General features: G+C 45.3%; 1 protein-coding gene across 1 annotated transcript; it reads left to right on the plus strand.

Moving 5' to 3' along the window:
* The first annotated feature begins 1,370 nt into the window (after positions 1-1,370).
* TMEM174 (transmembrane protein 174) lies at positions 1,371-3,733 on the plus strand. The gene is made up of 2 exons (XM_086362120.1): positions 1,371-2,167; positions 2,358-3,733. The coding sequence occupies exons 1-2, from the start codon at positions 1,542-1,544 to the stop codon at positions 2,461-2,463; spliced, it is 732 nt and encodes a 243-aa protein (XP_086218246.1). The 5' UTR covers positions 1,371-1,541; the 3' UTR covers positions 2,464-3,733.
* Positions 3,734-12,302: the final 8,569 nt, after the last annotated feature.

The following is a 12,302-nucleotide window of genomic DNA, read 5'->3' on the forward strand; positions in this document are numbered from 1 at the left end:
TTGCCAGTTAAAATAGTGGCCCAGGTGATTTTTATCATCAAGCAAGTTTGGGAAGCCCTACCATAGGGCAAGAGGACAACTCTTCCTGGACCTTGAGCTCATGCCTGCAAAAGGGAGCAGATATAATATTTAACCACTGAAGAGAGACATCTGTTTGGAGACAGGAACAGGGCTACAGTTACTGTTCCATGAAAGATGAAACCGGTGGGACTGGGCACTTCCCTGGCAGTCTAGGGCTTAAGACTCCATTCTTCCAATGCAAGGGGTGTTGGGTTCCATCCCTGGTTGGGGACCTAAGATCCCACAAGCCTCCTGGCCAAAACAACCAAAACATGAAACAGAAGTTACATTGTAACAAATGCAATAAAGATTTTAAAAAGGGTCCACATCAAAAAAAATCTTTTGAAAGAATATCGATGGGGCTGTTCTTAAGTTCTGTAGTTATGAATGACAGATCACATCACGGAAGGGCAAGTTTTCTTCCCAAAATGAGCTTGGCTGTGGTTGCAAAAACACAGGAGGCTTGAAATGCAGCTATTTACTTCGCCATGGAAACCAAGGACTGTGCTGCCACCACTGAGCGAGGGTCTGAAGTGGGTGTCCCTGAGACCCCAGGTCATACCCGATTCTCTGCCAATGATGCAGTGCATGGAAAGGCTTCCAGGGTGTTTCTCCTCTCCCACAGCAGCAACTACTCCCCAGATGCTGACAGCAAAGGCACTTGGAGCTGGTCAGGGAAGAGCAGGACCTCAGGACTCTGCGAGACTTGCTGTGAAAGTTTGTCATTACAACTAGAGGTTCCTGAGGTGGGGAGGAAAACAGACCATCCTCAAACAGGTCTCTGCTTATTTCTAGTGAGCTGACCCAGCAGGAAAGTTGGGGTAGATTCCTGAGCGTGTGGTGGACACATCTAGGGCATCTGTACAACCCAGCGCCCTGGAGGTCCTCTGCCATTTCTACAGTCTTGGTTTGGGCAGGGTGTGAACAGAGCTTCCCTGGTGGCTTAGCAGCAAAGAATCCACCTCCCAATGCCTGCCAATGCAGGAGACAAGGTTTCGATCCCTGGCTGGGGAAAATCCCCTGGAGAAGGAAAGGGCTATCTACTGCAGTAGTTTTGCCTGGGAAATCCCATGGACAGAGGCGCCTGACAGGCTACGGTCCATGAGATCACAAAGAGTTAGACACAACTTAGCAATTAACAACAAAACAGAGTCTTGGAGCAGCCCCTGACACATCTAAAAAAAGTACCTCCTGGCACATAAAATGTGCTCAGTAAAAACTTTCTGAATGAGTGAAAGAGAGAGTGCTTGTCATTGAATTGCAAATCAGAGGCCTCCAACTGTTAATAAAATTTATGAGAAAGCTTCAGGCTTCACTTCTCAGACCTTTATTCTTCTAAACAAAGTTCAGGCCTCTGAATGTTCTACTCTGTTAACCACAGAAGCCCAAAGTTCTTCCATAACTAACCTGAACCAGGGGCTCCTGGGCTCTGCTCTCAGGAGCTCTCACAAGCCCTCTGCCCTGGGGCAGGCAAGAGGACAATGGAGCAGGGCTGCAGCCGCCTGGAGGACTTCCCTCTCAACGTGTTCTCGGTCACTCCATACACTCCCAGCACTGCCGACATCCAGGTGTCAGACGACGACAAGGCAGGGGCCACCTTGCTCTTCTCGGGCATCTTCCTGGGACTGGTGGGGGTCACATTCACCATCATGGGCTGGATCAAATACCAAGGGGTCTCCCACTTCGAATGGACCCAGCTCCTCGGGCCCATCCTGCTGTCGGTGGGGGTGACGTTCATCCTGATTGCCGTGTGCAAGTTCAAAATGCTGTCCTGCCAGTGGTGCAAAGAAAGTGAGGAGAGGCTCCCGGATCCGGAGCAGACGGCGGGAGGACAATCCTTTGTGTTCACTGGTATCAACCAACCCATCACCTTCCACGGCGCCACTGTGGTGCAGTATATCCCTCCTCCTTATGGCTCTCAAGAGCCTATGGGGATGAATACCACCTACCTGCAGCCAGTGGTGAGCCCATGTGGCCTCATACCCACTGGAGGGTTGGCGGCCACCATGCCAAGCCCCCCTCAGTACTATACCATCTACCCTCCGGAGAATGCTGCCTTTGTTGACGACCAGGACTACCCTTCCTTTGCGGACACTGCAGATGGCAGGTAGGGTGTGTGGAGTGCGGATGATCCCCTCCCTCCTGTGGGAGTCAGAATCTATGGCTGTGTTCTGTTTGCAAGGGAGGTGGTGGGAGACTGCGGATCTCTGTGTGGTCTGTTGCTGCGACGGTGGCATCGTTTTCGAGAGTCGTGCTGGGGGCTGTAAGGCATCTTGTCCTTTCTGCTTCCGTTTCAGGTCCAGCCCTGATGCTGAGCAGCTAGAAGAGACACCGCTGGGTGATGAGGACTCTGCCTGCTTCTCCCCTCCTCCGTATGAGGAGATATGCTCCCCTCCTCGATAGACTGTGAGGCTGAGGGCACAGCATTGTCATCATGTTGCTGACAGCTGAAGTGTTCTGTGCGCAGAGCTGTCTAACCAGGAAGTCTTGACAGATACCATTTGGGGAGGTTGGGGCAGGGAGTAGTGGGAGGCTGAATCTCTCTGGTTGGTAAAAATTAGGCAGGGGTGGGGAAATGCCTTTCTGATAGAGCTAGAAATCCCCTGGATATGATTCAGGATCAGGAATTTCACCTGTTTATCCACCACCCATCCCTTTCCCACTGGGAGGCACTGGTGTCTTCATTTGAGCTCTAGCAGCCAAGGGAACCTGAGGAGGGCATGGCAACCCACTCCAGTCTACTTGCCTGGAGAATCCCATGGAGAGAGGAGCCCATGGCTACGGTCCATGGGATCGCAAAGAGTCAGACACGACTGAGCAACTGAGCACCGCAGAGTACAGCACAGCCAAGGGAAAATCACTGCTGCTGTGACTTTGGGAGTTTCCACAGCAGTGAGAGTAGGGGTGGGAAGGAAGCAGGGGACAGAAAACAGGCTCAAATGGAGATTTTCAAGTACCTGTTCTCAGCCCCTAAAGGGCATCTGCATGTTTGTAAGAACTTGGTGGCCAGCTGGTGTCCCTGGAGGACTCTGGATATCTTAAAGTCTGCAAAGATAAATGAATTAAGTGGAATAAAAGAACATCTCCTGTTAGAATAGTATTAGATAGCTGGATTAAACATATGAAATAAATCATAATGGGACAATGAAATCAATAAATCCTTAAGTTATCACTGGGTCCCAGCAGTTCTTCAGCAAGGTTGAAGCCCATCTACCCCAGGAAAGGATCTGTGCTGGAACCAGGGGCCAACAGAACATGATCACTTCCCTTCACATGGATGAGATCTGTTAAATTAGAAGAGAGTTCCTGTGTCAACACCTGGAAAACCATGAGTCATAGAAACAATCTTTATGGTTAAGAAAAGCTCATCTTCTTTATATATAAAAAAAAAAATCTTTGGTACCTTTAACTTCCAAGAATCTGAACTGACAGCTAGAACAGACTCACAGACTTTAGAAGAGACAGATAAAACCATCAGGGCTTAAAAGAAAGTATTTTCCATAGGCTAAAAGGACAGGCCATGTAAGGAAAGGGAAGCTCAAACCAAAGGAAGACAGGACATAGCAATCCTTTAGAGTCTGGGTACTGCATTTATATATGGAGTGATTTTTACTAATCTTGATCAGAAATATCTAGTTTTCCAAGGATATGATTAAAATAAGCTTGATATTATTATTGTGATTTGTACTCTTACAAATTTCATCTTAGGGATGAAATCTCTGTGTTTGAGGATTCATTTTCATGTTCACTGATAAAAGGTAATTGAAAGATATAATTCATTTTATAGAAACTAGCTTTACACTCAATGCATTCATGAACTGCTGGACTCCTGCCTGAGGACCATCAGTTCAGGGAGGACATTTGGTGACAGGGACACAGTGGTGTCCCCGCCATCAATGCCTACACACCTTCCTCCTCCTCCCTCCTCATCCTTGTTCACCGCACAACTTTTACTCCTGGATTTGGGTTCTGGCAAGTGGCAAGGGTAGCTCAAAAGGGGAAGAGGTGTTTGGAAAGGATATGAGTGTGGAAGGTGGGAGGGCAGGATAGCCAGTTTGTTGTGGTGATGCTTGGAGTCTGATATGCAGGGAACCAACCTCGGTGGGGCTTAGTTCCAGGCAGCAGACTCATTCAACACCAACTGCCTCAAGACAGAAAAAGTGCTAACACAGAGGAAATTTATGTTTTTAAAGACAGAGCATCAGAGCTGATGGCTCAAGGTGGGAGGTGGGGCTCCCAACATAGGAATTCAGCACCTATTTGCTGAGCATCTCCTCTGTCTTCCCTCGGACTTCCCTTGTAGCTCAGTCAGTAAAGAATCTGCCTGCAATGCAGGAGACCTGGGTTCGGTTCCTGGGTGAGGAAAATCCCCTGGAGAAGGACATGGCAACCCACTCCAGTATTCTTGCCTGGAGAATCCCATGGACAGAGGAACCTGGCAGGCCCCAGTTCATGGGGTTGCAAGAGTCAGACATGACTTAGCAGACAATCTCATCTCATCATCTCCTCTGCGTCAGGACTGAGGCCATCAAGTGGGGATGTATCACTGAAAAAGCAAAGCACAGAACAAGAGCTGTGGGTTTGCTCTGGTGAAGCCTCTAGAGAGGAAGACGGATACTGACCACTTATTCCTGGTCCCAGAACCATAAGAGGGGGACTTGGACTAGTCAGAAGGGTCATCAGGGCTTCCTTGCCGAAGTGAAGTCAGGACCACTGCCCTGTAGAACCCTGGGAGCACTGTTACACAGACAGCCATGCCATCAGACTCCTTGGACTTCTGGGGACTATGCTGGGAGCTAAAGGAACAGTAGCTGATACTAGACAAGCAGGAGGAGGAGGGGGAGCCTGGCAAGACCGTGGAGTGGGGGGATGGTACCAGAGGGCGACTTGCAGGCTGTGTATACCTTTATATTTCACTGCTGCTACAGTTTCCAAACAGAGCTGCCGTCTAACACCCAGGAAATCATATTCACCAGCTCTCTGGCTTTGAAACAACCCCACCTTGCTCTCTTTCTGTCTTCATTTCGGGGTTGCCGGGATCAACATGATGGGAAGTCCACTGAGTGGCCCCTGGACTCACACCAGGTCTCTGGCCAGCAAGGACACACTCCTAGCAGAGTTGCAGGTTTATTGTCCGGATATCTGCCTTTCCTCATTCTCTCTCTCAGCATCCATCAGGGCTGAGTGGAAGATCACAACTGGGGACGGTGACTTGGGGTCTGCCTGGTCCCGGCTGTGATGTCCACCCTGAGATTCCTGGTGTGGAACGTGGCCCTGGCTGTAGGTACAGGCTGAAAGGTCTGGTGACCCAAGCAGAACCCACGGGGCCTTGTCAAACATCTTAGCCTATGTCTGCAGAACTACTAGGAAGTCGTTGAAGAGTTTTAATGAGGAGGGGGATGCGATCTGATTCTGAACACTTGCTGGTTAGAGCAAGACCCAGAGGTGTATACGGTGTGCTACTGACCTTGCTGGTGAAGTCCAGAGCACCGGGAGACGCCCTCTCCTCCACCCTCCGTCTTTGCTGGGGTGCCATGGCTGGGCAGCCTCTTCGATTTACATGTAATTCCAAACAAAGCTTGTCAATCAAAGGAGACAGGTTTTTAAGAACTAAATATTAACATCTCTCAGGAGTCAATTGGGGTTGGGGCTTTGGGCTTGACACACTGCTGACAGCTGGCAACCTTGACGCGGCAGGAAAGGACCGTCGGAGCTGGGAAGATGAGGCTCAGGCACCAAAGGGAAGAGGTTTTCGCAAAGCTCTTAGGCTTCTTTCTCCGCTCGGGCCAAGGTCTCTGCTGCAGTGTGGGTCTCGTCCACTTCCTCCTGCCGGGCCCTGGGAGGTGAGTGTCTTTTGGAGACTGCCATCAATTACCCTCTTGTTTCACTGAACCAGGCACGGGTGTAAGTTTCAAATGCATGAAGTGGTTCTGCTCCAAAACAGCTTTTTAAATGCTCACCCCACATTTTGGGGGTCGGGTGGGGTGGGAGGTACAGTATAAAAATAAACTAATTGTTTGTGATGAGCTGGCCTTGCGTACCTGTCTTCAGCTTCCCACTGCTGGGGCTCCTCAGCAGCCATGTGGAATGTCAAGTCAGTGGAGTGATGCTAAGCAAAAGCCCCACACCCCGGATGGGGTGCTGGTGTGTCTCACCTCAGAAGCACCTCATAGCCAGGCACTGCCTGCAGAGCCTACTGCCCACACCCCTTGGCAACTACTGAAGTCCTCCTGCAAAGGCCTCCACATGACTGACACTCAGTTCCTACTGAGTGCTGCTGCTGCTGCTAAGTTGCTTCAGTCATGTCCAACTCTGTGCAACTCCATAGACGACAGCCCACCAGGCTCCCCTGTCCCTGGGATTCTCCAGGCAAGAACACTGGAGTGGGTTGCCATTTCCTTCTCCAATGCATGAAAGTGAGAAGTGAAAGTGAAGTCGCTCAGTCGTGTCCGACTCTTCGCGACCCCATGGACTGCAGCCCACCAGGCTCCTCCGTCCATGGGATTTTCCAGGCAAGAGTACTGGAGTGGGGTGCCATTGTCTTCTCCAATGCATGAAAGTAAAAAGTGAAAGTGAAGTCGCTCTCTTACTGAATAATCAATGTGAAATGAATAAATGAAGAACTTTTCAAATAGATACAAACAAATCGTTCAACTTAGCTCCTTTTATTATGAAAAATTTCAAAAATTTCAAAGAAGTAGAAGCGTAGAGAGAATAGTATATGAAACCCTCTGTAGCCCTCAGTTCAGTTCAGTTCAGTTCAGTCGCTCAGTCGTGTCCGACTCTTTGCGACCCCATGAATCGCAGCACGCCAGGCCTCCCTGTCCAATACCAACTCCCAGAGTTCACTCAAACTCACGTCCATTGAGTCGGTGATGCCATCCAACCATCTCATCCTCTGTCGTCCCCTTCTCCTCCTGCCCCCAGTCCCTCCCAGTATCAGAGTCTTTTCCAATGAGTTAACTCTTCGCATGAGGTGGCCCTCACCTTCCCTCAACTCATGGCCAATCTTACTTCTTTTATCACCCCCCGCTTCCACCAACTGGATTTTTAAAAAGCAAAACCAAACCATCAAATCATTTCATCCTAAAAAATTTCACTGTGTAGCTTTAAAAGATAAAGGCTCCAAAAAAAGGCAACACTGTTGTTACACCCTCACAATTTATAATCCTTTAATGTCTTCAAATATTGTCAGTATTCAACCTTCTTGATTTTCTCTATTTTATTTAATTTTTTTTACTGCTTTGTTTTGTTTGAATCAGTATCCAAATGAGATTGGCTTTTGGCTAAATGGATCCTAAATTTCTGTCTACATTATACTATCTTTTGAGAGGCAGAGAGTTGGCATGACATGGTAGCAGAGTCATATTTATTAAATTTCGCTTTCCAAACAAAAATGTTTTTCAAGATTTTTTTCAATTCATATTTCCCTCTCTGTAAGTTCCCTGAAACTCTAGGACTCCACTGGAATTAGAAACTTAGTGTTTTCTACTTTTAGCATATTATTAGAGAATTTTTTTCCCAAACATTGTCCTAGAAAATAATTTTCATGAAGAGAAAAAGATCTTCAAGTGTTGGAGAAGTACCTGTTGCATAATAATTTCAAGAGTTTCAATATCAGAAAACTGATAATCATAAGCATCTTTGGCTTGGTTGGGAAAAGTTTATTCCTCCAGAGACCATAAAAACTCCTTTGAACATTTCAAAAGTGAGAACCAGTGTCTCCTCTTTAAGAAACAAACCTCTCACTCTGCACTAAAAAAGTTGTACCATCACCTGGTATAATTGAATTCTCTGAGGCTACTGACTGTGGGGCTCTTACCAATGAGTTCTCAATTCTCAAATTAAAAACTAATGTATTTTCTGGTTTTACCTACAACTCTTCCTTTGAAGGTGTGTGTGTGTGTGTGTGTGTGTGTGTGTGTGTATGTCTGTTCGCCTACACTCTTTTATTATAGAATGTGATTTATGGATTTCTTACCCACTCACTACCTGTAAATCATCAAGATTTTATGTCCCAAGCAGTCAGCAGTTGGTTATAAAATCAACAGTGAGCTGTACTAAATAAACCTTCACTGGATTGCTCTTAAGAATTGGTGACAAATCAGAAAGTGAAGACAATTCCATGGGAATGATTCTCACCTGCCTCTGGGATACCACAAAGGTCTCAGATATGGGGATTTTATTTGTCTTGAGCTTTTAGGAAGATTAACAACCAGGTGAACTGGGAAATCAGTTTTCTAGGTTCCAGAAGTTTTCTTGGAACAAAGAATTTGTCCTCCAGCACAAAACCTACACATGTGTAAATCATAAGACACAGATATGTATGCTAGAGTCTGTGCTTACACACAAGGGGCTGGAAATGAAGATGTGATTTTCCTGTTCTAACCTTTCATTAGTTTAAAAGAACACATTTTTTTTTCTAAAAGGGGGGTATGTGTGTGTATACTCTTCTTTAAATATATAGAATATCTCTTAAAGAAGACATAAGAACTGGTAATAATTGTGTCTGTGGCAGAGGATGGGAGACTTATCACTTTAATTCATGCTAGTTAATAATTTTTCTACCATGTTCATGTATTTCCTGTTCCTAAAATTATTTTTAGAATACAAGAAGAAAACTAAATGATCTATCTCCATGTACTTTTCTTTTTTGATGGGATGATAATCACTTTACAATATTGTGTTGGTTTCTGCCATACATCAAGATGAATCCGCAACAGATATACACACGTCCCCTCCCTCTTGAGCCACCCCGCCATCTCCCTCCCTACTCCCAGCCCTCTAAGTTGTCACAGAGCACTGGGTTGAGCTCCCTGTGTCACACAGCAAATTCCCACTTGCTATCTATTTTATATACGGTAATGTATACGTTTCCATGTTACCCTCTCCATTCATCCCACCCTCTCCTTCCCCTACTGCTGCTGCTGCTGCTAAGTCGTTTCAGTCGTGTCCAACTCTGTGCGACCCCAGAGACAGCGGCCCACCAGGCTCTGCTGTCTCCGGGATTCTCAAGGCGAGAACACTGGAGTGGGTTGCCATTTCCTTCTCCAACTGGGTCAAGTCTGTTCCCTATGTCTGCATTTTCACTGCAGAATACACTTTTTTCCTCCATGTACTTTTAATGTTTTTAATGTTTAATGCGGGAGACCTGGGTTCGATCCCTGGGTTGGGAAGATCTCTTTCCCCTGGAGAAGGGAAAGGCTACCCACTCCAGTATTCTGGCCTGGAGAATCCCATGGACTGTATAGTCTATGGGGTCTCAAAGAGTCGGACACGACCGACTTTCACCTTCACTTTTCATCTTCTTGAGTCCTCACCTAAATGATTTTCATTGCTATTGTTGCTTATATATGTAACAAACACACAAGACACATAGAAACAAATGTGGTATATAGATGGACACAGTGCAATACAACATGAATAACACTTCTACATAGACACATACATACAAAGTCTCCGGGAGAAAGAACAGTTTTCACTATGTATGTGGAAGAATTTTCACACATACATGTTGTTGCTAAAGTCCTCTGTGCTGGGATAAAACACTAACCAACGTCAACATAACAGCAGCACACACACAGAGTCAGAAATCTGATTCCACATGGTTCTTTCTTTGATGGTTTGTTTCAACCCCGCCTTCACACTGGGAAGAACTGTTCACAGCAGATAGCCATTCACTTACCAAGGAGCCACAACCATTGTACCTTCAGAGATGAAACAAAGCCACCTAAGTAAACCGGTTCCACATCAGAAGGAGCGGATTACCTTTGCACCCTCCCCCACCTCCCCATTGGGTGTGAGAGGAAATTGTGTCTGCAGCAGCTGCCCCTGCCCTCTTCCCTCCTGGAATCTGTCTGGGACTCCTCCTCTAGGGCCTGTGGGGCTGGTTTGATCCCACTGCAGCCAGGAAGGATGCCCTGATCCCTCAACAGATTGAACAGGAGCCCCACAAACATGCTTGGAATTTTTCAGGAGGCAAACAGATGGCAAAGGGGAAACAGAAAGCTCTGTCTGCAAAGTGCAAAGAGGGCAGGTTTAGGCTGGAGTGTGTCTGCGCCTCATTAGAGCCCTTCAGAGGCCACGGGGCTCACCCGTGGGGGTCACCTTTCTGGTCCCTGCGCTCAAGTCACCGCAACTGACTTCCTAGCTCACCCTGTGGTCCTGAAGGCCTGCGGCAAGAGGCATCAGCATCGTGCATTTGTGCACTTAGCAGACATGTTTCCAAAACTGAACAAAGTGAGCGCACTCCCTGGGAAATAACTGACCGTATTTGTTGCCATTGAGAACTTTCAACCTTTCAAGTGAAAATTAGAATTTCTGAAACCTTCTATTTATCATCATGAACTTGACAATTTCTCTAAAAGTGGACTTTTCTTTACAGATCAGTACTGATATTTTAAATGGTAATTTCTAAAAATGTATATAATGAAATGCTTCAACATTTGAAAGGTCTGTATAACTCAGTGAACTAATATTTTCCACACGACCACTACAGGATATTACAAAATCATTTGTGGGGAAAATGCATTCAGAGTGCAAGACAGACCAATGGATTTTAATGTAACAGTACAAAATGTTCATTGATACAACTTCAGATTCCACACTGCAACTAGCCTTTCAGAAATTACCACCTAGGTTTTGGTTTAGTATCCAAGAAGGATATACAGAATTATCTGAAAAGCTTTTAAAATACTTCTATATATTCCTACTATACATCTGTGTAGGCCAAATTCTCTTCATAAAATTCAATCAAAACAACATATGGCAACAGATTCAGTGTAGAAGCAGATATAAGTTCTGAGAGTCTATTTTCTGTTAAGTAAGATAATAAAAACTTTGCAAAAATGGAAAACAGTATCATTTCTCATTTTTTTTTTTGCTTTGGAAAAATAGTCTATTTAATACAGAAAGGGTTTATAATACTTTTAATTTTCATTTTTTAATATTTTTGAAGGTCCTGGAGTTGTTTTAATTTTTTTCCTAGCTTTACTGAGGTATAATTGATGAAAAAACTGTAAGGTATCTAAAGTGTACAATGTGATGATTTGACACATGCATTATAATTTTTAAATGAATAAATGAATATTTTATCCTTTTTAAATTTTAATTCTAATAAGGTAAATAGGAAATACTGATAGTCCATAAACAAAAATTCTTTGGGCTTCTCAGTAAATTTCACAGGTATAAAAGGTTTTTAAGACCACAAAGGTTGAGAACTGCTGGAATATATTATTACAGGGGGAGTTGGTCAAGTGCCCTGTAAAAGACTACAGTTCCCAGCCTCCTTTGCAGCTAAGTTTGGCCATATGACTAAGTTCTGGCTAATTGGATGTAAGTAGAAGGTTTTGGAAGGGGGTTCCTTGAAGACTGCCTAGAAAACAGATAGCTGGAGAATTCATTTCTTGACTTTTCATTTTTCTTCTTGAAGACTACAACTTATATATAATCACAGAAACTTCAGCAGTTGTCTTGAACCGTGAGATGACCTTGAGGATGGAAGCTACAAAGCTGGAATAGAAAGATAGAAGAAGGCTGGGTCCCCATTGACTACAATGCTGCCTAGTAATTTACTTAGATCTTTTACATTAGAGAGAAAGGGACTTCCCTGGAGGTCTAGTAGTTAAGACTTTACCTTCCAATGCAGGGAGTGTGGGTTCCATCCCTGCTCAGGGAGCTAAGAGCCACATGCCTCAGGGCCAAAGAGACTAAGACATAAAACAGAAGCAATATTGTAACAACTTCAATAAAGATTTTTTTTTTTAATTAGAGAGTAATATGGGAATTCCCTGGTGGTCCTATGGTTAAGACTCTTGAACTTCCGCTTTAGGGGGCATGAGTTCAATCCCCAGTCAGAGAACTAAGATCCCTCAAGACACATGGTAAATAAATAAATGAGAGAAATAGATTCTGCTGTGTTCTACAGAATCTAATTCTGCCTCCTTTAAGTGTGACAAAATGCTAAGGCCGGATACAAAGGAGCCATCTTTATGTGGATGATATAACTATTTCAAAGGTATTTCCATGGGTTTTATTCCCATGTCAACCACTGTCTTAAGGTGTGATGCTGAAAAAGCGTTTTTCAGGGTTAGTATTGCAGGTACTCAGGGATTCATTCAACTCTTTGAGTGACAAACATTTCAGAAGCCCATCCTATTGGCAGGCAGTGAACCAAGCACTGCGTACAGCTGCCCCCAGGGCCCTTGTGGTCCATGGAGGAAACTGCTTCACTCCAGGACCTA

This window comes from Bos grunniens, chromosome 20 (assembly GCF_055505025.1).
Source record: "Bos grunniens cultivar Pamir isolate PY7600 chromosome 20, Bosgru_T2T1.0, whole genome shotgun sequence".
NCBI classification, from domain to species: Eukaryota; Metazoa; Chordata; class Mammalia; order Artiodactyla; family Bovidae; genus Bos; species Bos grunniens.

Bases quoted from the DNA above. Each gene is read 5' to 3' on its own strand.
- TMEM174 (XM_086362120.1), top strand. From the start codon at position 1,542: ATGGAGCAGGGCTGCAGCCGCCTGGAGGACTTCCCTCTCAACGTGTTC. The intron at 2,168-2,357 runs GTAGGGTGTGTG...CTTCCGTTTCAG, and splicing joins GCGGACACTGCAGATGGCAG to GTCCAGCCCTGATGCTGAGC.